The 27,560-nt window shown below is 37.3% G+C and overlaps 1 protein-coding gene across 1 annotated transcript in view; it reads left to right on the top strand.

Annotated features, from left to right (window-relative positions):
• didum (dilute class unconventional myosin) overlaps positions 1-27,560 on the top strand; it is a 616,021-nt gene that overhangs the window by 426,179 nt on the left and 162,282 nt on the right. Inside the window, exons 12-15 of the mRNA XM_067147235.2 lie at positions 5,445-5,582; positions 17,064-17,260; positions 21,098-21,209; positions 24,014-24,225. Coding sequence (XP_067003336.2) covers positions 5,445-5,582; positions 17,064-17,260; positions 21,098-21,209; positions 24,014-24,225 — 659 coding nt within the window. The remainder of the gene's footprint in view (positions 1-5,444; positions 5,583-17,063; positions 17,261-21,097; positions 21,210-24,013; positions 24,226-27,560) is intronic.

A 27,560-nucleotide genomic window follows, 5' to 3' on the forward strand; every position in this document is an offset into this window, starting at 1 on the left:
CCTACGTGGTTAGAATTTGAGGAGCTATCTGACGGTGAGATGGCGGCCCCGGTCTAGAAAGCCAAGAATAACGGCCGAGAGGATTCGCCGTGCTGAAACGCCTCGTAATCTGCAGGCCTTCATGCTGAGCAGCGGTCGCTTGATAGGCCAAGGCCCTTCATGGGCTGTAGTGCCATGTGGGGGGGGTTAAGCTAAAGTATTAGTGGAGTTACATTTGAACATTATCTCAAGATGGAAAACTCAGCTCTATACAAAACTCCAAACACGACTTGGAAATCACCTCGGTGGTAAACAGCATAAACATTCGTCACAGAAGTGGAGAAATGTCCACTCTTATCCAAGAGCATATTTTAACTTTAAAACTTATGAATTCGTTTAAAGTTTATAGTTTCTGATAGTTTGTGAGAATAATTATTGCACACCCAGCAAAATATAGCTTGCACTCGGTCCCCATTGCTAAAAAGGGAATGAAAGTTTGTAGACTCCAACATAAGTAGAAGAGTTTTAATAACCGAGGAAGTTAAAGAGAAATGAACCTGGCCAATGAGAAAGCATTTACTTCCAGGTGGCTGCCCCAACCCCTCAAGGTGGGGAATGAACTTCTCAGTAGTAGAAATGAAAAACACAGATCCTTCATCGTACGGTCCAATGAACACCATACACCTAAATCCGGCACAGAGGCTAATAGATGCTTGAAAACTTGTTCGTGACAGGTGGACGGAGTGATATTTGTGGGGCCTTTTTAAATCTTCTATAGAGGTATTGAGTGGTGGTTTCTCGGTTACCAATGTTTCTCTGGGCTTGCATACAGACAGACCAGAATACATTTTCTCCAGCTGAATATCATCCTCTAACCTACGGGGCAAATTCAGCAGTTCAGTGCAGTGAACTACCAGCAGTATAATGTACTCCACCTTAATTACCACACTCAGGCACTGTTCAGTCAACTGCAGATCTAGCATCTTGATTTATGAATTTCATTTTCCGTATTGACATTTACCAATCTTCATAAAAGGAAAGAAAAATTCCACCTAATCAATACATTTATTTTCTTGTAAAGTATTACAATCTAGGACCGGTTTCGACCCTTAATAGGTCATCCTCAGCTATATCAGAATCACATTTGCATTTCTATCTTATACATCTGAAACACCTTCATGATATATTGTTTCATAATTTTCAGTGGAAACTTATCTTAAAAACTTACAAAATTCTAAGCGTTGTGTTAAAATTAAAAATTAAAATTACAAAACTTTGTCTTATATACATGCCCTTGGGCTGACAGAATGCATCCTTGGGTTGATTAAGCATCTATCTTAGGTATTGTTGCTTATTCTGTTGAATCGAATCCCTTTTATACTTATGTACAATCGTGAATAGACTATCAGTAAAATTTGAAAAATAAAGCTTGCGTGATAATTATAATGAAATATCATGTTACATCTTTATACCTTATTGCTGGAGTGATATTATTTTAGGCAAAATATAAATGCGTGTTGAGCTCTATAAAATATTTTTTACATAAACACACTAATGTACTTTAAAGTCTAATCATTGTACTTTAAAGTCTAAAATACTTATTGCTAAAATACTTATTTTAGACTTTAAAGTACATTAGTGTTTTTATGTAAAAAATATTTTATAGAGCTCAACACGCATTTATATTTTGCCTAAAATAATATCACTCCAGCAATAAGGTATAAAGATGTAACATGATATTTCATTATAATTATCACACAAGCTTTATTTTTCAAATTTTACTGATAGTCTATTCACGATTGTACATAAGTATAAAAGGGATTCGATTCAACAGAATAAGCAACAATACCTAAGATAGATGCTTAATCAACCCAAGGATGCATTCTGTCAGCCCAAGGGCATGTAGATAAGACAAAGTTTTGTAATTTTAATTTTTAATTTTAACACAACGCTTAGAAATTTGTAAGTTTTTAAGATAACTTTCCACTAAAAATTATGAAACAATATATCATGAAGGTCTTTCAGAGGTATAAGATAGAAATGCAAATGTGATTCTGATATAGCTGAGGATGACCTATTAAGGGTCGAAACCGGTCCTAGATTGTAATACTTTACAAGAAAATAAATGTATTGATTAGGTGGAATTTTTCTTTCCTTTTATGAAGATTACAGATCTAGCAGTCATTTTCATCTCACACGGCCATCATGTCTTCACACGCTGATCCAAACTACAGTACCATACCCGGTTCCTACCTGTGAACCCGGCTCCCCAGTGGGACGACACTTGAACACCATCAAAGCGCACAGCTTCACTACTTCCTGTTGAAGAGGAACCTGTCCCCCATCGTTGTGCTGTTGCTCCACCATCACTGTCTACTGAACCAATCACTGAAGCACTACCATCTTCTATGAACGGCGAAAATCTGCCTCTCCAGGACTCGCCTGCCCCATCTGACCTCCCCACCTGCAGGTGTTCCTTCTGCCTGCTCAATCACACCCCAAACTTCCATTCCCCGGCCTGCATATTAAAATCCTATCTCCGCTTCAATATGAGACATGAAGAGATCACTGACATCCGTCCTGCTTCTGACAGGATCCTCATCAAACTGTGTTATTCTTCTACACCACTACACCACAGTAGTATATCCTGAACCCTATCTGCCACCTAAATTCCACAGAGCGCTTGACCCTCTCTCGGTGAGGTAGAGAGGATCCATGTCAAAATTCTGAGGGTGAATATTGCTTTAGGACAGATGAAGAGCTCTTTATTATCAAAAGATCTCGCTTGCTATGAAGAAGCACCATCTCATGTTTTACAGTCATCTCTTTCAGAATATCTCACAGAATTCTCAGTCTTCTCATGACTTGGAAATGAACCATCCCATGGGTAACTGTAGTGAAGTAGGCTATGAATAGTGTATCTGAGGCACTGTTTGATAAAAAGAAGGAATTCGGGACCTAGGTACTCGGGATAAAGGATCTTCTGGAAACAGTGAGAAGAAGAGCTGGTGCAAAATGGTTTGAGGAATGAAGAACTGCATTCTCCAAGATGATTGAGTTCTGGAAATCCAAAAAGGATAAAGTGTGTCCACTGTGGTCCTAAGTGGCCAAAATGTTGAAATGGATAAGGAAATAGAAGAATCACACTTGAATGATTCCAGTATTGTAACCTAAATTTATACACGACATCATGCAACTACATTACCAGAAAATGATCAACTGACATTACCAATAATGATAATGATGATAATGATGACGATGACGATGATTCCCCACTTCAGTAAGCTGAGTATGCAAATGAACAAGCCTATTATTGCTCATTTGCTATGCTCTTCAAGGTTTTTTCTGTCATTGTGAATTCCCCATGCCTTTAGTAGTCCCCTACTTCATCTAGAAGGCAGCATACTGTACTGGAATCACTCGCCTGCCAACTTCACCAATCCAAAAGTCTCCTCCTCCCTGCCAAAGCTGTTATTAAGGAGTTTACAGTAACACTAGCAAGGAGTGCTTACTAGGTGCTACCAGCTGGGTCAAGGATTTTTAAATGGGTGTTACTCTTCTATCACTCATTCTTTGTCCTGGCTTGTGACAGTCAGAGCCTGGCCTCCCATATACTCCACCCAGCTTGGCAGTATCCTCAACTGACAAATCCAGGAAAATGCATTGATTTTTCTACAACTTCTCATGATTGTAAAAATTTCAAAATGGAATTTCCAGATGCCCCAACTCAAGACTGTTACATCATTTTATAATTCTGCCATTGTAAACCTGTTCATTAAATTGACAATTTTTTTTTTTTTTTGAATAGAAGTTTCGATGCCCCTCCCCCACTTCCCCTCCATCATCATTTTTGGATTTGCTTTGGTAATGTGAAGAATTTTAATTCACCTTTTTTCTCTCCTTTAGATTCACCTTTTAGATGTGTTGTTTTTACATTATTTCCTTTAAATTTATTAATTGATAATACCTAATAATATTTAAAGGTATATTATCTATTTGTTTGAAAAGTGTTAAAATGGACACCTTCTTATACCCTAACAACAAATTCTCATATTTTAGTTTTAGTGTTTATACAATATATAACTTAACTAGTTCAATTTTTAAACATAAATTGTTGGCAAGTGATGCATTTATTCTGGGACCTCAGATTGCATTGTCATTGTAAATACATTGATCTTTTGAACTCCCTTCAGTTACCCTTATCAAGACAAAATGGCTTGGTAACACCTATCTGAGTAAGAGAGGAAAGCCAGTAGCAGTGCCATCATCTGTTACAAGATATGATACCTAACCTGGTTGCATTATTTCATCTTGACAGGGGCTACTGAAAGTAGTTGAAAAGTTGGCACATTTGTGATGCCTGGAAGAACTTGTTCACACCTGCTGTGATAACTTACACCAATATGTAAATTCTTGGTTTAGAAAAAATATTTCAACTCTTTCTACTTCAACATTTTAGAATTATTCATTGTTAAACAGTTGCCATTGATACTTTCACAGCCCGTACTTAGACATAATACTGTATAGGCTTTTGGGCTTATGCTGTGTCAAGAAAATAAGGTGAAATTCTTTACGTTTCGCAGAGAACTGTGCTCTTGTGTCATCAGAAGAAAATCTCGACTGTCTACAAGAAAGGCTTCTTAAAAGACTTTTTGAAATTAGATGTAATAATAGAAGTGGAAATGGTACGTTCATTCGTCACTAGATGGCTCCCCAGATGTGGCACAGTGCTAGCGCTCAAAGCGGAAGTTGACCGAACCATCAAAATCAGTATAAGAGGGTCCCATAACATGTGTGCGTAACATACGACATTGATAGGTGTACGTCATTGACACAAGCCTGGAATGAAACATCTGGCGATGAGGAAGGTGCAAATTTGGAAATTTGAACAGGGACACTGGCTATCAATTAAGTAATACCTGGTTGCCTGCCATTAAGGATTTACATAGGTAGTTCTCTTTCCTGTCCCTTCACTATCGTTATATTTCGTCCCTGTGTTTTCCAAATTCGTATTTTCATCGCCAGATGTTTCATTCCAGGCTTGTGTCAATGTCATATGTTACACACACATTATGGGACCCTCTTGGACTGATTCTGATGGTTCGGTCAGCTTCCACTTAGAGTGCTAGCGCTATGCCACATCTGGGGAGCTATCTGGTGATGAACATACAATTTCCAATTCTATCATAACGTCTAATTTCAAAAAGTCATTGTTTAAGAAGCCTTTCTCATGGACAGTCGAGATTTTCTTCTGATGATGCAGAGCACAGTTTTCTGCGAAACGTAAAGAATTTCACCTTATTTTCTTGACAAGGTATAAGCCCAAAAGCCTATACAGGATCGTTGCTCAATTTGTGTTACTGTGTGCCAAACTTTTGTGGGCAGTTTGGAAATTGACATGCACTGAGACATAAATATGTATATACATTAAGATAAACAATTGATTTTTTTTTTTTTTTTTACAGAACAAGTTGGTAAAGAAGCTGTTTAGTGAAGATGATGGGCCTAATCGAAAGCTGAGTGTTCCTTCAGCAAAAGTGAAGATTACTGTGTCATCCTCAAAAGCTGCCACTTCTCCTGCCTCTAGACAGCACAAGAAAACTGTAGGTTGCTTTCAGTGTTCCTACTATTATAAGGAGTAAGCTTAATCATTTAAAAGTAATACTGAAATCTGAAAGGAGGGAGGGCTGACTCTTATTAGTAAGTTGCGACTCTACTAGCTGCAAGTACAGAATTCATGCCTACCAAGACATCTGGGTAAATGCATTATTTATTTAATACTTCTGCCTTACCTTTCTTATGGTGAAAAGGCACCGACTTTTCTTTATTCTTGTTACCGTGGTTGGTGGATCAGCGGAGGTGAAAGAAGGTGCTAGGGTGAATGGGTCTAACTACCAAATCAAAGTTGATTTTAAAACTGTAACAAGGTTATATTTTCTTTCCTTTTTTAGAATTTCAAACTTAACAATCTTTCACTAAGTGAACACAATAATATATCAGGTACAATGACAAATTAGAAACAAGACAAGAAAGATCACAATTTTAGTGATTTTTTTTTTTTTTTTTAATACTGTTGGGCTACGCGCCCCTAGTTTTACCATTTTGAGCTCATAGCTCAATTTTACCAAAGCACAAATTTTAATGCAAGGGCAGAAATCCCCTAATGCCTGGAGCACATGCTCCCAAAATATCAATGTCAAGCCTCCCAGAGGTACCTTTACAACACTTGAAAAGAGCTGACACGCTCTGTTTTTCAAGCCTCTTAAAGGCAACACCAGACTTTACAATTAACTGCCAACAAGGCACAACTTACAAAAATGGCACGGGGGTATCTTGTACCCAACCTACTGGGCCTTAGCGGAAAAAGAACAGTTAAGTAAACGGCCCGAAATACCAAAATGAATGGAGGCGTGTACTTGCACTCCTAAATACTCATTCTAAAACCTAAAAGGCACTAGGCCGATGAAACAGGGGCTATTCCCAAACTATGTAGGTGACTCGTATAAGAATAATTTAAGATATTACAGAAAGGAAGAAAACCAGTTACGAAACGGTCACCTCAAACCAATATGAAGGGGAGCTCGAGAGGGTACAGCACACTCTATCCCCGATTTACAGTTAAAATTTTTATGAAGTTTCATATAAGTCGGCAAAAATTACATATTTAGAAAAGTAGATTACATGGAAAAGCTTCGGACCTATCCCTCGGGTTAAACTGCGGAGCTAGCAAAAGGTGAAGATGTTAAGTGGCCATACCTTGTCGAAATACTGCTGCCTGATGAAAGAGGCACCTCCCGCCTCCTGCTTCACATACACACACTTAGTTAGATGTTGATCAAGTGACCCAGAGACGTGAAAATCCACAGTTTATAAACCCTCGGGGAAGGTTCGAAACCTTTCCTGAATAAGACACACTCATGGCGTTTTATTGGTTAACATCAAAAGTTACACTCAAAATCTAAGAAGAAATACATGATAGGCTGAAAATTAATTACAGAAATTAGGGATTGGCTGAATTCAAAACTGGCGGAAAGAAAAGATAAATATTGCCAACCCAAAGATGAATGAACAAAATTTAGTAAAGAAAAAACTTATGAATACAAAATTTCTTCAAAAAAAGTTCTTTCACTTCGCACCAGGGTGCATGATCATAGTTTGTGTAATGACATGTATGACAGAATGTCCACACTTCTTGATCAGTGGAAAACAAAACAAGTTGAAATTCACACCATACTGGCAACTTCATAATTGCAAAATTACGGTAGTGACATCTTCTGAGGAAAAGTTTGAGTAGGTCTAGTTCCAAGTTCAGTGTTTCTCCTGTAGAGGAGTTCTAATTGGCACAAGATTTAAATGTGCGGCTTAGAGGTTTACCTCCCGGTACAATTCTTACTTTGTATAATTTCCCTTGATGTAGCTTTAAATGTATATTGGACAGTGTGACTATGTACATTCCTTCAGTGTTCCTCTTGTTAATGCATGAAGCCTTCTGCAAATACTCTGTTTCTATAATCTTTTAAATTGCAGCACATGATTCCAAGTTTTTGGAGATGAGCCTCGCATACATACATACATACATACATACATACATACATACATACATTATCATTATAGACTGTTATGCCTTTCAGCGTTCAGTCTGCAAGCCTCTGTGAATTTACTAAACGTCGCCACAATCCTCGATTTGCAACTAGTGTTGTGGCCTCATTTAGTTCTATACCTCTCAACATACTCTCTTGAAAGTGCGAGACATTTGATAGACTTTTTAACCATTCTCTTGTACTTAACTATGGCCACTGAGCAAGTCTTACAGGACTTGAGCTATAAAAATTTATATTCAAATGCACATTACATAGTACATTCTTCAACATAGACAGTACAAGCAAGGCTATATCTTGCTGGACTTTCCACAGTTGCCCTGGGTCATGCTCTATTCCTGCCCTCCACCTGCTTCTGCCATACTGATAGCATCAGCTGATCATTCACTCTTCTCTTAACATTGCCCCACCCAACACAGGCTTAATTCCTGGATACATGATGCAGACATCTACATTATGACGTCTGTTGGCAAGTGTGATAATTAATAACCCCTCAGCATCCTCATCTCAGCAGTGTGAAAGCATCTGTTCTCCCTTGACCAAGCAGCCCAGCATTTTGCACTGTGCACCATGTATGGGTGGATGACTTGCTTGTAAATTCATCCTTTCAGCTTCGTCAGCATCTTCTTGTTCTTGAAGATTCCTGACATGTCACACCACCTCGCCCAACTGGAACTTATTCTGTGTTGGATGTCCTAATTTTTTCCTCTGTTTCATTTACTACTGACTTGCAATTAGGGCTGTCACCCAGGTGGCAGATTCCTTGCAAGTTCAGGGCCTCTCAGGGTGCATGCACTGTGCACGGTGCAAAAGACGACTTGGCTTGGTTGACCAGAGTACAGACCTCCCACTCCTCAATTTGGAGCAATAGCGCTTACTCTCTCTTTTCTCACGCCTCTCTCGCTCGCTCCGCCTGTCTCCCTCTGCCCCACTTGCGCCGTAGCGCTCCAAATCCGGGCTGAGTTGAGCCGAGCTTAGCCGAGTAGCCCAGAGACGAAGCGTTGATCCGAGCCATGCCGAGCGGCACCGTTGCACAGTGCACGGAGCTCTTGCGCCTCGCTCTGCACGCGTGAGATTTTAGGCGTTTGAGAGGCCCTGCTTTAAGATTTCAAAGAAGTAGAAAATTCCTTGTTAAATTATTCCACTCCATAATTTCTCTTACTACAAAGAAATATTTACCTCTTTTTTTTTCCTCTTGGATTGCAACTTCTTCATATTATGGTCTTCCTACTTCTAGAAACTCCACTCAAGCTTATTCATCTACTATTGTCATCCCACACCATCTCTCCACGTGCTGCTTTGTCAAGCAGCTGGTCTTCTTTCTCCCAGGTCTTTCATAACACTCTAATTTACAGCCTCTTTGCAGCCACCATCCTGCATCAGTGCGTTGTGAAGATACTTGGCCATCGCCTTAAGCTCGAAAAATTTGATGGTAAAATATCGTGGCTTCTGCTGAACAACATTCAATCTATTGCTGCAGTTTACCTTTAGCCCCTGATTCTTAATTACTTCCACCTATTTTATGAACTCTCACTGAATATCATGGCAAGAGTTCATGGTCAAGAGCATGCATTCAACAAAGGATAGGCTGGCTGGTGCTTCACCTTGGATGTTTCGGGTGATAGCATTCTATGATGCTGATCAAGACTTCGATATTCAATCTTAGTTTTCATATTAAAATTATAGAAAACTTGCTGAAGAAAAATAGCAAATAAACAAATTCCATTATGAGGATGGCTTCATAATTGTACTTTTCTACAACACAATAAACTTCTTTATTTTTAGATGATCTGGAACTGGAAGAAAGATATGTTAACATTTATTGTAAATATAATGCTCAGGTAAACAGTAAATTGTCAACAGTATCAAATGAAGACGCTTGAAAATATTATCCAAATGTAGTCCTGAATTCTTCTTCTTAGACTACATTGGAACACTTTAATCAACCCTTTGGTTTGTCGATTTCTTGGTAGGAACTGTCAGAGCCTTGCGGGCCTCCCAGTACTTCTTCGTACATGTTGATATTCTTGCCCTTTCTTGTGTAGAGAATATTCTAGTTGGGAGTTATTATTATTATTATTATTATTATTATTATTATTATTATTATTATTATTATTATTATTATTATTATTATTATTATTATTATTATTATTATTATTATTATTATTGTACCGGGCGGTACACCTCTACGACGCAAGTTCAAATCTTGCGCCAATTGAAACTTCTCTATGGGAGAAACCCTGAACTGTAACAACTGAATTAACTCTCCTGTTTATCAGAAGATGTCCCTAGGTGTTTTTGATTTGCTTTTGTTGATCAAGAAGTGTGGACATTCTCTAACAGATGTGTCTACTAAAAACTATGATTATGCATTCTGGTGCAAAGGAATGAACCTTCTTGGAGAAATTTTGTATTCGTAAGTTTTGTCTTTACTAAATTTTGTTCTTTTATTTGAGGGTTGGCAATATTAAGCTTCCTTTCCGCCTGTTTTGAATTTAACCAATCCTAGATTTCTGTAATTAATTTCCCACCAATAAGGTGTTTCTTCATCGCCTTGCGTATGTTTTTACTGTTATCCAATAAAACTTTTGTGGGCGGGTCCTAATCATTCATGATAGGTCTCGAATTTTCCGTGAGGGTATAAAAACTGCTGATTTTCTTGTCTCCGTGCCACTCGTATAACACCTAGCTCAGTGTGTGAATATGTAGCAGGGGGTGGGAAGCGCCTCTTTCTTCAGGTAGCAGCTCTTCAACAAGGTAATGGCTCTTTAACATCTTTATTTCTCGCTAGCTCAGCAGTTTAACTTGTGGGGAAGGTTCGAAACCTTTAATATGTAACCCACCTCTTTAAAATGTGAATCCCTTTTTAGTCTATGTAAAATCTACAAATCTCTATAACTGTAAAGCGGGGATAGAGAGTGCTTTACGCTCTCGAGCTCCTCTTCATTTTGAATTTGAGGTGACTGTTTTCTTAACCGTTTTTCTCTTCCTTCTTAATGTGTTAAATTTATCTTGTATACTAGTCACCTCCATAGATTGGGATTAGCCCCTGTGTAATCGGCCTAGCACCACTTAGGTTTTAAAATGTGTATTTAGGAGTGCAAGTTCACGCCTCCAGTCCTCTGTACTTTGGGCCAGTAATTTATCCTGTTTTTTTTTTTTTTTTTTTCCTTCATGAGAAGGCCCTGTAGGTTGGGTACAAGATACCCCTGTTTCATTGTAAGTGTGCCTTGAGTTAGAAGTAAAGTTTGTTGTGGCCTGTGATAGGCTTGTAAAATTGAGAGCAGGTCAGCTCTTTCTGGTATTTTGGAAGGTGCCTCTAGGAGGCTTGACATTACTAAGCGGGAGCAAGAGCTCCATGTAATTGTTTTCTGCCCTTTTGTATTTTGTGGTTGTAAGCTGAGAGCTCAAGGATTGACGTATTGGGGCTCAAAGCCCAGGATTTGTAGACACCTTAACTTGTGTTTTCCCTTGTAAAAGTATTATTGTACCTGAATGTTTTTTTTTTTTTTTTTTTTTTCTATTTCACGTAGTGAAAATTGTTAAATGTTATTGTCTGTTGAAAATATGACCTTTATTTAAATTTTAATTTCATCTTTAAGACTTGTAGTTAGACCCATTCCAGCCCGCACCTTCTTTCACCTCTGCCTTCCACGGATAACTCCGTAACAATTATTATTATTATTATTATTGAATGAAAATGAAAAAAATGAAAATCCACAGGTTGTTTCCAGTCATTCGACCGGGTCAGGAATGGAATGAATGAAGCCCCATGTAGCAGCGAAAATAGGAATTGTTCCAGCTGCTGAAGCCTGTCGCACTCCTCTGGGGCAATGATTAATGACTGACTGATGACATGAAATGATACTGGAGAGTGTTGCTGGAATGAAACATGACAGGGAAGACCTGAGTACCTGTAGAAAAACCTGTTTAGCCTCCGCTTTGTCCAGCACAAATCTCACATTAAGTTACGCGGGATTTGAACCACGGAACCCAGTGGTGAGAGGCTGGTGTGCTGCTGCCTGAGTCACAGAGGCGTACGTAATCAAGATTGCGACACTAAATGTCCTGACACTGACGGGAAAGACAGAAGAATTGGTTGATTTCATGAAAGAAAAAGATATAGCCATACTTGGACTGAGTGAGACCAAGAAGAGGGGTACAGGAGAGATCCCTCTGAAAGAAGGATACAGGCTGTATTACAGTGGAGGACCTGAAGCACAAAATGGAGTGGCCATCATACTTACAAAAGAAATTCAAGAATACATGGTGTCTACAAAATGTCAGCGATAAGATGATGGTGATGAGACTCCAGTTTGAAAATGGAGTGGAAGATCTATTCCAGTTGTATGCCCCACAAGCAGGTTGCATAGATGAACATCTGGAGGACTTTTTAGAGGAAGTGGAGAGACGATAGAAGATAAGTGCTGTTGATGGGAGATGTAAATGCACAAGTTGGAATGGAAAGACAAGGAAAAGATGATGTTGTAGGGCTCTTTGAATATGGAAATATAAATCCAGAAGGCAAATTGTTGATGGATTTTTGCATGAAGAACCAAATGATTGTCGGAAACACTTGGTTTAAGAAGAAGAGTCTGAAGATTACAAGGTATGGTGGGGAGACTGACGAACAAAGACCATGATTGATTATATAATCATCAAGAAAGAACACCGGAAGAAACTTTAAGATGTTACAGCCATGCCTGAAGAAGCCTTTGGTGGAGATCATAAAGTTGTGATAGGAAAACTGAAAGTGGGAAAGATTGAAAAAAGAAAACAGCATTAAGAATAGAGAAAAGAATTAAAGTATGTAAGTTAAAGGAGAAAAGCATACAAGAAGAATTTCAAAGGAAAATAATACCCTTGGTACCCAGGACGGAGATGGGAAATGTTGAAGATGAATGGAAAATATGTAAGGAAGCACTGGTTGGATGTGCAGAAAAGGTATGTGGTAGAATATCAGGAAATGTGAAAGACAAAGAGACACACTGGTGGAATGATAGGGTAAAGATTAAAGTGGAGGAAAAGAAAATGACATGGAAAACATGTAAGACTGAAGAAATTAGAAGATATGTGGAGGCAAAGAATTTGACCAAGAAAGTAGTGGAGGAAGTAAAGAGGAAAAGCTGGGCCTTATTCACACAGAAATTGAGAGATGATATGCAGGGCACCAAGAAATTATTGTATGGTATCTTAAGAAACAAAAAGAGAGATCAAGTAAACAGATTTGTGAAGGATGAAGGCAGCATAATATTAACAAAGCCAGAAAAAATAAGAAGTAGATGGAGAGAGTATTTTCAGAAGTTGCTGAACATGAGAACTAATGACAGTTATTCAATGGGCCACCAGGAAAGTCACTTAGTTGATGAAGAAATAACAATGAATGAAATTGAAATGGCAGTAAGAAAGATGAAGAATGGAAAAAACTGCTGGAATAGATGAAATTTCAGTGGAGATGTTAAAGGCAGCTGGAGCTGAAGGCCTGCTGTGGACATATCGAGTTCTCAGGATTGTCTGGGAGAATAAGGAGGTCCCTGAGGATTGGCAAAAAGGAATAATCATCCCAATTTTCAAGAACGGTGATAAAGTATTTGAAGAACTACAGGGGAATTACTCTGATATCGCATGTTGCTAAGATAAGAGAGGATACTAGAAAGTAGGATAAGGTTGAGGGTTGAAAATCAGTCTGGTTTCAGAAGTGGAAGGTCAACCAATACAGCCCATTTTCGTTATGAGACAATTAATAAAAAAGCAATGGGAGTATGGGAGTGATATGGTGATGACATTCATTGACATAGAAAAGGCATATGACAGTGTCTCCCAGGACTAAAGTTTGGAACACACTGGGCGAGTTGGCTGTGCGGTTAGGGGTGCGCTGCAGTGAGCTTGCATCCGGGAGATAGTGGGTTTGTATCCCACTGTTGGCTGCCCTGAAGATGATTTTCCGTGGTTTCCCATTTTCACACCAGGCAAATGCTGGGGCTGTACCTTAATTAAGGCCATGGCCTCTTCCTTCCCACTCCTAGCCCCTTCCTGTCCCATCGTCGCCATAAGACCTATCTGTGTCGGTGCGACATAAAGCAGCTTGCAAAAAATAAGAGTCCTTAGCCTGCAATCTCCTTCCCTTTAAAACATTAGACCATCTGTCTTCTACGATTACCCCCTTTGCTTCCCCATTCCTCTTTTATGCCTACTGTATCCTGTACATTGTTGAGGGAGGCATGCCTTCCTTCCTGTTTTCTGAGAGAATCCTAATTATCTCCCTCAAACTCTCCAACTCCTCCCTCATACTCCTCAATGCCTCGCCACACCCACAGTTCCTGCACTTGCACTCCTTAGCCATTGTTTATGGAAAAATGAAAAGAAAAGCAAAAAGAAAATAACTTATGTGAAAAAAAATGAAAGGAAAGAAATATAGTCTAGGATAGTACACAAAGGTCACACGACAATAAGGTAATTAATATATTAGCACAGTACAATACAACTTAGTCGTACTCTATTTTTATCCTACAACACCACAATAGGATAAAAACCGCCGTTAATTACTGAATACCAAAAGGAATACACAAGAAGTACACAATTCTAAACTGTAGTTAAGCCTATGTTTGTTTCATAGTTCAGGCTTCTCTCGCTAGAGCTGTACATGAAAACAAAATACCCACTGTAGCGCAAAGTTCAAACTATATAGTCATGAAATTTCAACATTCCAGCTGCAATACCAGGGGAGAAAAAAAATGATTAGTGTTGCTTTCCGATCTGCCCTCACATTTTCTTAAGTGTGTTCATTGCAGTTATGTTAATTACATTTGTGTCCACATTTTTACTAACAACACAACACACATAGAACACAATATAGACTGTTAAGAAAGAGAAGAAAATGTATATACTTTGGCACTTGTACCACATTTCTTATATAGATCCTTAACTATAGTATTAATCCATTAAAGTTCCTTTTCTTCTTGGTTTCAACTCTGTGAAGTCATCTGTTACTTCTTCAAAGCCCACATTCATAAGGTACAACACTGTTGAAACTGACTTATATAGTTATACCTGTCAAATGATTCAACGATTACACGGGCGAACAAGCAGAGACAATTGAATTGCAAAGCTTTGGTCATCGTATCACACCATTCTCCCAGGATACCGTCATTATCAATCTGCATAAGCAGAGACTCGGTGTGTGACTTATAAAGATTCATAAGTATTTCATTGTTACTTCACATTAATCCGAGATATGATCCAATTTTCACCTCCCTTAACTATTTGTCCAACACTTCAGGTCTGCTATCTAGTATTGTGAAAATCCTTCTTGTTAGTCTCTTCTCATCCATTCTAAATAAATGCCCATAGAATTTAAGTCTCAGTTTTCTCATGGACTCGGTTAGCCTTTCTTTGTCACAGTAAAGTACTTCCCTTTCATCGTAACCTATACTGTCCATCCACAATCTTTGGACCCATTATTTTGTGAAGGATCTTTCTTTCAAATTTCTTAGCTTCTCTCAGTCCCGCTTTCCCTGTCATTTGGAGGCATTCACTAGCGTACAGACATTCCGCTTTAATCACTGCATTGTAGTGCCTTAGTTTAGGTCGTCTGTAGATGGTTTTCATCCTGTATATAGGATATGTCCTACGAAAAGCCACAGCAGTCTTCTCTCATCTGGTGTTTGCTTCTCTTTCATTAGTTTCCAGTTGCACTATTTCATCAAAGTCCTTGAAGCTATCAACTCTTTTTATTTTACTGTGTTCTGTCTTCAGGTACCGAGGGGCTATTTTGATGTTTGTTATACTCGTATATTTAGTTTTTTCGAAAGAAATCTGTAGTCCTGCTTTTTCTGCTTGTAGTTTTAGTACATTCAGCTGTTCTATTGCTGTGTCAGTATTCCTAGATAGCAGCGTAAGGTCATCAGCAAAGGCAAGGCAATTAATCATGTCACCATTTTTTTGATCCTCCAATGTATACTTGGTTAAGTAATCCTTTTTTGCCCAGTTCTTTTTCCCATTCCCGGATAATCTTCTCTAACACACAGTTGAAAAGAATTGGTGACAGTCCATCACCCTGTCTGACTCCTGTTTTAATTTCGAACTGCTTGGAGATCTCTCCCATGACTTAACTTTTGAATGTGTCCCAGTTAAAGTTTGCTTAATAATTGCTGTTGTTTTGGTGTCGATTCTAAATTCCACAAATATATTGAATAGCACTTCCCTGTCGACTGAATCATACGCCTTCTTGAAGTCTACAAAAACCACTACCACATCCTTTGAGAAATGATTCTCTAGTACTCGTTTCAGACTCCAGATTTGATCAGTGCAAGTCTTCCCTTCCTAAATCCCACTTGATACTTGCCTAGTTGGTGATTCACTTGTTCCACAAGTGTCTTCTGTAGTGCTCTAGACAGTGTCTTATATGTTACAGGTGTGATGGAAATACCGCGATAGTTGTTAGGTTCTGCTCTATCACCTTTTTTGGGTAGAGGATAAACAATAGCATTTTTCCCCATCTTCAGGGATTACCTCCATTTCCAAGAACTTTTCCATTTCTCATCTTAAAATTGTGATTGCAATTTCACCACTACTTTTGAGCATCTCTGCTGTGACAGTCTTCCCCTGCAGCTTTGTTGTTCTTTAAGTCTGTAATTATTTCACAGAGTTCTTTTTCATCAGGGGGTATTGAGTTTTCATTTCATTACTTTGGATCCTTTTTTGGCCATTTATTTTTAGGTTTTTTTACAGTTCAACAATTTCTCAAAATATGTAGCTAATATATCACAATTTTCATTCTTATTCACAGGCAATTTCCATTTTCCCTTCGAAATCCCATGGTAGATTCCTTGTAATTATACTAATAAGTACATAAAAATTTCATTTTCTATGAATTTTATTGAATAGCAAACATCTGGTGTTCACCATGAGAGAATAAAAGTCAAAGTAGGACACAGTGTAATATTTTGTGCTTTCTACAGAAAAAAGAAACAAACGTGCATACAGGTGAATTTATAGATCTGGAGGAAGGTATTCTTTATATTTTGTGCAAATATTCTTTTTGTACATTAGTTTTATTTTTAATTTAAAAATTGAGGATCTTTTAAGTTGTGTAGGAAGAAATGTTCCTGTTTTTAGGTATTATAGTTTTAATTATTTGTGTTAAACACAGTATAATAATAACTATTGTGAACTGTACATTAAGTAGGAATAAATACATCACCTATTGGTTATCTTCATTGTGCTTTCCTATAAAAAGTTTGTTTTCAGATTAAGATCCCTTTACTTGTATTATTGTGAAATGAAGTTCTTTCTGAATACTGTTGTTTTATAGATTACATAATTATGTACTCGATAACAAATATCAGTTTAGCTGTATGCCAGAGCTCAAGTTTCTTGCATGTGCTACTGGGTTATGTATAATAGTACTAATATTATTAGTTTCACTTGCGTTTCTTTTCCTCTCAAACATGTTATGATATTCCAGTCTTCTGGTTTGTGTGCTAGGTGGGGTCACAGTTCCGTGACTCGCTCAACATGTTGATGGCTACACTGAATGCCACAACACCTCATTATGTCAGGTGTATCAAGCCTAATGACAACAAGGTACCGTTCGAGTACAACCCAATGCGAGCTGTGCAACAGTTGAGGGCATGTGGCGTGCTCGAAACCATTCGCATCAGTGCAGCGGGATTCCCATCCAGGTACGAGAGTACTTTTCTTCCTGAAAAATGTATCTTTTCTTTCCTTCTTTCTTTCTTTATTTCTTTCTTTCATACTTATGGGTGTCTGGTCATTAATGACAATGTAGTTAGTCTCCATTATATCCTCTGTCACTATGTATAATCACCTAGTAATGGATTTGGAGAAATCCATGTTTTAGGTTTCCTTGGCATTTTCTTGAAGAAAGTTGACATTTTCATCAGCTGAAAATTTTTGCAGATGGTAATTAATCTCATTCCATTGATGTTTGTTCTTTGATGTATGGCATATTCTCCCACCATTGGTCTATAAATTCTCTCTCTTCCTACTTGGGCATTGAAATCACCAAGTAATATCACCACATTTGATTTTGGAATTTTAGATATTTCATCATCCAGGAGTGTCCAGAATTCCTCTACTTTATTTGGGTTCTTTTTGTTGTCTTCATTTATTGGTGCATGGCAGTTAATAAAAGTATATTTTTTATTTTTGCAGTTCATTGTTAAAAGAGATATCCATTCTGAGCGGGATTTGAATTCAGTTACATTGTCTAATAATCTTTTATGGACATAAAAGGCTGTTCCCAAGAGTGGCATTCCTTTCATAATTTTAATCGCAGGTTTACCTTTAAAGATTCGATCTTTTGTTTCTGTCGCATTCTCATCCAAAACTCTTGTCTCTTGTACTGCTAAGATTTGAATTTCATTTCTATCTAGAAGTAGTTCTAATTCCTTCTGTTTACCAACCTTCAACAAAGAATTTACATTCAAAGTGCCTGCAAAAAACTTCTGTTGAAACATAAGTCTGGACGGATTCCAAGGGTGCTCCGACTCTATTGCAGAGGTTGGAACTCCCCAGAACCCTAGGTACCGATGCATTGCGTAACACATTGTTGGATTTGTCTTCCGAGCTGCCACCTGGGGTAGTGCTTTCTTTCAGCGGCTTTCCCATTCTGCAATTGAAATTGTATGTTTCAAGAGTAGGAATAACATTCCAAAGTAAGATCAGATTGTTAGTCTGAAATGATTGTTTTTCGTGGTTGACTCCACTAGGTTCTTCTGCTCTCTCAGCCATTGAGAAATGAGATTCTTCTTCAGTCTTTGAGAACATTAACTGTTTTTCTCTTGACCTCAGTTGATGTGTGGGTGCTTATTTGGCATTGCTTTATTCACACCTGTCCTGCATATCTACAGGAACTTCCCCTATCAGCCAATGGGACGTGCCGTGTTGGAGTTGAGATCCCCCACCCCAGTGTTTTATGCAGGGTTTCATTTAGCCCCTACTCAATTCATTGCCAAACCCCCACACAAGCTAACTAGGCACGGATTATTATTATTGTTGTTGTTGTTGTTGTTGTTGTTGTTGTTGTTGTTGTTAGGGTGGGTGATATTAGTTGAATTTAGCTTCTTCTTCTTCTTCTTCTTCTTCTTCTTCTTCTTCTTGATGTTCTGGATCCCGCAGGAAGATGCAAGACCGCTACTTGGTGGTAAATTACATCTGCTGCCATTGTTGTTGCTGACAATGTGACCAGCAGCATTGTCACGCGTAGGCAAGTGCGCGGGATTTCTGGTGATGCGAATGATATACTTCTGTGCATTATTCACCTTATTATAGAGGTGAACAATTGCACGGTCAATGTCATTCCTATCGTTTATTTCAAATGTGTTTAAATTTTTATTTATATGCCAGGAGAATCTACTTTAATCTAACTTTAAATTCTCCAAAGCAAAAATGGCTCTTGAAAATGAACCCAGGAAAGATTAAAAATGATCGGTTTATGATAAGAATAAAGTACATTATGAACAGTAAAATCAATTGGTCTCAACTCCTTTTTCACCCCACCGCCGTTGATTCCCCCTCCCAATAAAAAAGAAGGCGTGTTTCGTTATGTTTAAAGGAGATTCCAAATACCAAAAATCATGTCTGTTACCTTCAGTTTTGAGATATAAGTATCCCCATAAAAATAATTCACTTTTTTCACTTCCTTTCACACTCCCCCTTTAAGTGGATTTTCCAGAAAAAATACTTGTTTCTTTGTTAGTAAAGATTTTTCTAAATACCAATTATCATCACTGTAACATCTTCAGTTTTTGAGATATCAGTATCCTAATAAAAAGAATTAAACCCCATTTTCAGTCATTTTTACCCCCTACCCAAGTGGCTTTTCCGAAAACAAAAAATACATGTTCCTTTATTTTTAATAGAGAAAAAATACCATTTTTCACTTCTGTAACATGTTCAGTTTTTGAGATATACTGTAAAAATGCCCATTTTAAAATTTCACCCCCTTTAGTTCCCCGTAAGTGGAGTTTCCCAAAACAAATTGCCTATATTTCTTTACTTTTACAGGAGATTCCAAACAACAATTTTTAAGTTTAAAATGTTTGAGACATACTGTAGATACAGTCTTTCTAAATATTCACCCCATTTGTCACTCCTGTTTAACCCCCATTAACTGGATTTTCAAAAAAAAAAAAAAAAAAAAAAAAAAAGTTACTTTATTTTTAAAGGAGATTCTAAATACCAAGTTTTACATCTGTAAGTTTTTAAAGTTTTGAAATATAGATACACTCATTTTAAAAATTCACCCCCCTTTTCATTCGCTTAGTGACAGAATATCCAAAAATCCTCCCTTAGCAAGCACTTACATCAAGAAGTAAGTATACTTACTTCTTGATTAAACATCGATACGGTCATGAAATGGACAACTTGTAGCACTTACATTTTAATGTAAATGTATGCTCAAAATTAAATTTCTTTATGTCGAGTAGTTTTGGCTCGGCATTGATGAATGAGTCAGTCAGTCTAGTCGGGACATGTTTTTTTATATATATAGATTATTATGTTGAGGATCTTTAAGGGGTGTCAAAATTTAGTAAAATACGATCAGAACCATAATATTAAAGGAAATATGGCAGTTGTGAAAAATTTGTAAAATAGAAAGCAAATTTGAAATCAGCACACGAGTTTTATTCATGTTTGTTTATAGAATAATGTTTTATAGATCTTTTAAGAGGTGTCAAAATTTGGTGAAATTTATTCAAAATCATGATATGAAAGGAAATGATGTGGCTACTGTGAAAAATCCTTACGTGATACGGAAAAACAAGGCAGATTTAAACTCGGTACATTCAAGTTGGGTAGGGTCACCTATTAAACCTTTTGCTGGAGAGAAGAAAAATATTATTTCGCTGGCTAGTCTAATTTTAAGTAACAGAAAAGAATTTGTAATGAAAATGTTGAAGATTCATTCTTTAAATTTAGAAATACAAATGGTGATGTAAAATGGTTGGACTACTTGTTCTTTTATTTTTTATTTACTTTTTTTAATTAGTGGTAAAGTTTGCAGGACATAATTTTGATCTGGTACTTTGCTTATTGAGAATTATATATGGGAATGTACAAAACATGAAAGTACAGTATCTACAATTGAGTCAGTGTATTAAGAGATGATGATCATCATCATCATCATTCTCCAACTCAATTTTTTCGTGTGGTATATAAGCACTCACCACTTCTTGTCTTCCTCCCTTCAGTTTTCCTATATGAATCCCTTTTCATCCACCTCTGATTTAACTTTCTCTATCCAAAGTTTCCTTGTTCTTCCCCTTGGTCTTTTTCCTAACTTTCTATTCTTAGCTGTAATTTCAGGTATTTGCTTTATTCAGTTTGTCCCTTACTTATCGTGTTGTACTGCTCATTCCCAGATGCTGGAAGCTAAAGTGGAGGATCATATCGTTTGATAACACTTGTAAGCTTTTGTGACGTTATTACATTTTTAGCTCGTTTTCCTTGGGCCATTTGAGAATGTTTCTATTGTGCTAAACTGAACTTTGCAGATGGATGTACTCAGATTTCTTCCATCGGTACAGAGTTTTGTGCAAACACAAAGATATAATGCGGAATGACATGAAGGGGACATGCGAACGTATCTTGCAGAATTTTATTAAGGTGAGTAACAGTTCAACAGTTCTGTTGTAAACTCCATGGTCATATTATTCATCTTCGTAAATAGAATAAGAGTTTTGTCTGTTTTATGGCCTGAATTTTTAAATATTGGTATTTTGGTGGTGGTCATACGCAGTACAGCAAGGAAATGCAAATTTTAAATTTCAGTCATGTCTGTTTGTCTATCTATACAGGGCGGTCAGAAACAATGTGAACCAGGTACATGAACATTAAAGGGTTGGTCATACTGATAATTTGAAAAACATCATTCGGTACCTCGTGCCATTGCCATTTATCATCTGTTCAAGTTAACCAATGAGATAGCCTCGTGGGTAAATTCAAATGGGCTTTGAGTGGCGGTGATCCTAAATCTGCACATAACTTAAGAACAGCTTGAGAGTCATGCCGAGAAATTGGCATCAAACACAAACACACCGCAGATTTCAGCCAATGTTACTGTAGCGTGCTTACTATGGTGCGATCCTGTCAGCTTGAAGGTCCGTTTTCAAATCCCTCCCCTGGTGAGGTTGTTCTTTCTGTTGGTACTTTCAATTCGCACTTAGGCCACGTGCAGATTTAGCAACACCGCCTCACAAAGCCTATTTGAATCCACCTGCAAAGCGATCTGATTGGCTAAATTAAGCTGCTGATAAAATGACAATGCCGTGCGATATCGAATGATTATTTTTGAAGTGTTTATCAATACTACCAACCCTTTAACACTCGTATACCTGGCTTGTTTCCGACCACCCATCATGAGAAAATGGCCAAATAGAATTTAATGAAAATCGGTAAATAAAGTCAGACTATAAACAATTTTATTGACACTGGGTGAAATAATAATTTAGGAAAAGGTCTAAAAATTAATTCTCCATTAATATTGGTCCTCCTCCTTTCTCTTCTTCCACACCATCTATCAAACTCCCTGCTGGATGGGGTAATGGACCAGTGATCACCACTTCTACCTGGTCTTTCACCATTCTTGTCTGAACACTCGGTCATTTTACACCTCTACTCTCCACTGCTTCCTCTACTACAGCTATCTACCTCTGTCTTGTTCCAGTCACCCTTCATTCCATCATTAATCTAGGGGTACTCATTATTTCCATCCTGTCAATGTAGCCAAACCATATCAGTCTACTGGTCCTTATCCTATTTTGTAGCTTTTCTGTATCTCTGTGTTCCTCATACGGTCCTTCACCTTCATGAACATGCTTCTAAGGAACTTCATTTCCACTCCCTGGATCCTGCTTTTGTCTCCGGATATTGTAGTCTGGATATTCGTCCTGTCGTTAAGTAAATAACTGAAGAAAATAAAAATTTGTGATCTTATGCGTAGTACAAATTTATCATATGATGAATCATAATGAATCTGTATTCTGCAAGTTTCTACCAGTGTGTGAGAGACATTGTATGGAACAATGATGTGTCAATGAAGTGCAAGAAGGTTTTATACTTGTCCTATTATAAACCTATACTGACCTATGCTTCAGCAGCCTGGACGTTAACTAAGTGGAACCAAAGTAAGATACAAGCAGCTGAAATGAGGTTCTTGAGGAGCATACAGGGAAAGAAAAGATGAGATAGAATACGAAATGAGGAAATAAGGAGAAGCTTGGGAGTGTGTAAACTTCAAGAAGAGGTTGATATAGCATAGCTAAAATGGTTTGGACACATGATGAGAATGCCAGGAGAGAGAATACCAAAGAGAACATTCATGGATACAGAGACTGGAAAGAGGCCTAGGGGACGTCGTAGAATGAGATGGAGGAGCTCTGTTGTGGACTGTATTGCAAATAGAGGAGTCAATAGCAATAAAGTACTAGAAGAGGAATGGTGGAAAGATTGAGTAAGGTGGAGGGCTTTGGTAGACTACACTACCCAGAGAGAATCTGGAAAAGGGAATGGATGAAGAAGAGAAGAATAGTAATGAAAATATTTTTATTTATTTATATTTATTTTATTTTATTATTTATTTAATTAATTAATTAATTAATTGTTTGTTTGAATAAGAGGACTGTGAGCATGATGCAAGGTCTAGGGAAGCCTCTTGGAATACTGACGAGGGAGAAGCAGGGTTATCGTATAACTTCCTTATCTTGCAATTCCTCTGGATCGTACATATTCTGATAAGTAATGGTACTTGATACACTGATCCATCATATATTTGAGCTATTAGATCCATGCTATGGAGACACTGATAAAAATGGGGAGTTTACAGCCACAAATTAGATTGCTTTTTACCATTTACCTGTCCCACCTACATGGCTGACCTGTCACAGACAGGTATGATAACGAAAGAGATTGAAGGACATGTTGTACATACCTGAGAGGACCGCACTCAGATTATCAATCACCAGTGTACTTATTTTGACTTTGATGACCATTCTTATAGTACTTAAATATAATGCTCATGTAAGAATGTTGACACAAGCTCTCATCAGCTCTGAAGCTCACCAACCCATGATGATGATTGTAGAATGCATTGAAATCTTACTTCTTGTCTACTGTATAATTGAGTTTGTCTTATTTGTTCCATTCCTATTCACAAGTTCCAGAAAGACATTTAATAACTTTCTTGCCAAAGTCAGCATCTATAGATGTACTCTCTTTGCCAAGAAATGAATCTTTGGTTGTGATTTTCGTAGTAAATTTAGGTGATGATAGAAAACTTCATGATCTAATTAGACTGTGAAGCTTTTTGTTTTATAATGTTAATCATTCTACATTTTACCTTATACCTTGTTTTAGATCCTAATCCCTTTATTTTTTTAAAAATAGTATTTCAATTTGATCCATGATTTCAGGACTCTGATAAATTTCAATTTGGCAAAACAAAAATCTTCTTCCGTGCTGGTCAAGTGGCTTATCTGGAAAAGCTACGAGCAGATAAATTAAAAGAGTGCTGCATTATTATACAGAAACAGGTGCGAGCTTTCATTTGCCGAAAGAAGTACTTAAGGATTCAGAGGGCTACGAGATGTATACAACGTTATGTACGTGGATATTTGGCACGAAGGTAAGTTTTAAAGTTTATTCCTGCTCTCTTTAGAATATTAGACTCCAACATAAAATTGTGCTAAAGCAGAGCTTAATCATATGGCAGGTCCCCGACACCATCATTATCTCCATCTTCTCCTATCCCAGGCCTATTCTTTGGTCATCTAAGATCCTCCACATATCAAGAAATATGAATTTAGAAAAAAATAAATAAATTCTCTGTTTGTAAACTCATCTAAAAGTCTATATTTTTGCATGCCTGAGAAAATTATGCATGTTTAAAGTACTCTAGGTATAATGGAAGGATTGGCAGCACATTGCTTTTCAAATTTAGAGTACTCTGTCATTTCTCATATGGAAAAACAAAAAACAAAAAACACCCACTTAACCATAAATGAAGCGGTGGGTGATATTGTGATGTCACGGTGCACAAAGTGCACACACACATTCCCATTGTGCAAATAGCAAATATTTAAGAATATGCATCACTCAAATAATCTGGTTGGTTTTTGTTCTTGCTTTTTGTGGCTTTTCATTGTGGCAGCATATTTATTTGGTCAGTAATCTTGCCTGGTCCTTGTCCCAGCCTTTTTATTATTATTGTTGTTGTTGTTGTTGTTGTTGTTGTTGTTGTTGTTGTTGTTGTTCCGGGGTTATGCATGGAGCAGAAAGAGGTTAAAGAAGGTGCCAGGGTGAATGGGTCTATCTACAGTACCAAAATTATTTTAAAACTTGAACTGAAGTTTATATTTCTTCAAAAACAACAACTCAACAAATTTTCACATAACAACATGTCGGGTACAAAAGCAACCTTGAAACAAGACAAGGAATATCCAAGATAGTGAATTTTACAGATTATGGGCTTCAAGACCCTAGTTTTACAATTCCCGAGATACCGGGATACTTGTATACTGGATCCAGTTCAAAAAATTTAAATTAAAAACAAGGAATTATTTAGTTAAGGGCAGAAATCCCCTCATTCAAGAGCACTTGCTCCCAAAATACAATATCTAGCTTTCCAGAGGCACTCGTTAAACTTACAAAAACTTTGAAAAAGAGCAAACAGGCTCTCAGTTTCTTACGGCCCACTCAAGGCAACATTACATCAACATTTACAATCTCTGGCCTCTCAAGCCACCATTTACAAATTGAACTTTTACAGGGGTATTTAATACCCAACCTACTGGGCCTTCATGGAAAAAGAACAGGTTAGATAACTGGCCCAAACACAAAATGAATGGAGGCATACACTGCGCTCCAAGATAATGTAAACTTAAAAACCTACAGGGCTCTAGGCCGAAGAAACAGGGGCTGTTCCTAAACTACTGAGGTGGCTCGCATAGAAATTACTGTAATCCATTACAAAAAGGTTGCCAAATCGCAGACACCTCAAACCAAGATCAGGGGTAGCTTCGGAGGGTAACTTGCTCTCTATCACTACTTTACAATTAAATATTTTATGAAGTTTTTACATTAGCCAAAAGAAAAGTTACATTTTAGAAAAGTAGGTTACATAGTAAAGATTCAAACTTTCCCTCGGAATAATTTGTGGATACAGCAAGAAAGATGGTATTATGTGGCCATTACCTTGTAGATGTTCCGGCTGTCGACGGAAGAGGCCTCCTGCTGTAACTCACACACTTAGAAAGACGATGATTAATTGGCAAGGAAACATGAAAAGCCACAGTTTATATACCCTCAGGGAAGGTTCGAGATCATTCAAGACTAATCAGGACACACCCTCTTCATTTTTATTGGCAGATTCAAAGTAAACAAGAAATGCGGGATAGGTTGAAAATTAATTACAAAAATTCGTGATTGGCTAGATTCAAAACTAGCGGAAAGAAAAGCAAGTATTGCCAACCCAAAAATAAATGAACATACTGTAGATCACTTAAACATAGGAATATGAAACTCCTTTAAGTTATAAGTTCTTCCACCTTGAACCAGAGTGCATGATCATAGTTTTTAGTAGTGTCATCTGTGGAAAAATGTTCAAACTTCTTGATGAATGGCAAACAAAGCAAGGAGAAATTCATTCAGTTTAGGAAACTACACAGTAACAAAATTACTTAATATTTCAGTAGTGACGTCATCTGATTTAAGTTCTAAGTTCATGTTGTATCAGTTTCCACTTTTGTTCGATAGAGGAGTTTCTTAAGGTGCTGAATTTGAATGCACGGAGTAGAGGTGTATCTCCCGGTATTATTATTATTATTATTATTATTATTATTATTACTTTGTGGTTAAGAACTGTTTTAATGCTGCAGAATAGAAGCGGTCCTATGATTCCAGCAGCAGGACAGGAAATAAAAATACTGTGCTCCAAAAGTATCGCAATAAATATGCAGAAGAATGGCCGTGTGTAATAACTTTGAATATTCATTTTAACCACATGTTCTGTAACGTGTGTTGTAATTTTTCTATGGTCCGTAGGGGTACAGATGATTGTAGAAGGCACATCGAATCTGTGAAACTCAAATCACCTGGGGAAAATAACCAACAACAAATTTGTCAGTAATTGGTAAAATAGTGTTACAGAAGTAGAATTGCTACATCATTCTTTGTAGAACATAGTTCCAGTTGCAGTTTCTGACCATACAGGGAATTTGTTCAAAACAATGTTTTTGGATTAAAAACTGTGCAAAAGTAGATGAAACACGTTCCGATTCTTAAATGTTAATTAAATAAAAAAAAAATTGTTTAGTATTGTAAAGATGGAACATTTGACTATACCTTTTGATTAAGTTTATGAATGACATTACAGGTTTTATATTGAAATTTATTTTATGCAATACTAGTAACATGCCGCACTCACTACACCAGTACAGAAATATTTAAAATAGTTACATTTGAACCAGCCTTGTCAATACCCTTATTAATGAAAGAACATGATTTATTCAACCAAACATGTTTCAGGAATTTAACCATTCCCTTCATCATTGGTCAGATCAGTGATGAAGATGACAGTACGGCGCTAAAACATCTCAGAGGGGAAAGTTCCAGAACTCTTTTTGGATAGGTTGGATACCTGTACACACCCCTAATTTTATTTGGCTAGAGAAATGTACAAAAAATTCTTGATTGGTTAATAACTGAGGAAGAAGGAATGTGTAGGAGTGTTGACAATTTAGACACATTAAAAAAAGAATCTACAAAAGCTAAGATTAACAAACTTTGAAAATATAAATTCCTTTAGAATTAATTGTCCTCCCTCCAGAGGGGGCACATAGGTTGGTGGTAGAGACATCTAGTAGAATTTCAGGACCATGCCTTAAGTGTTTGCCCTCTTGCATTCACATTAAACAGGGGTCCAAGCACCTTTTATTATGTTATTTTGAGATTCATAGCACA

This window comes from Anabrus simplex, chromosome 5 (genome assembly GCF_040414725.1).
Source record: "Anabrus simplex isolate iqAnaSimp1 chromosome 5, ASM4041472v1, whole genome shotgun sequence".
Classification (NCBI taxonomy): domain Eukaryota; kingdom Metazoa; phylum Arthropoda; class Insecta; order Orthoptera; family Tettigoniidae; genus Anabrus; species Anabrus simplex.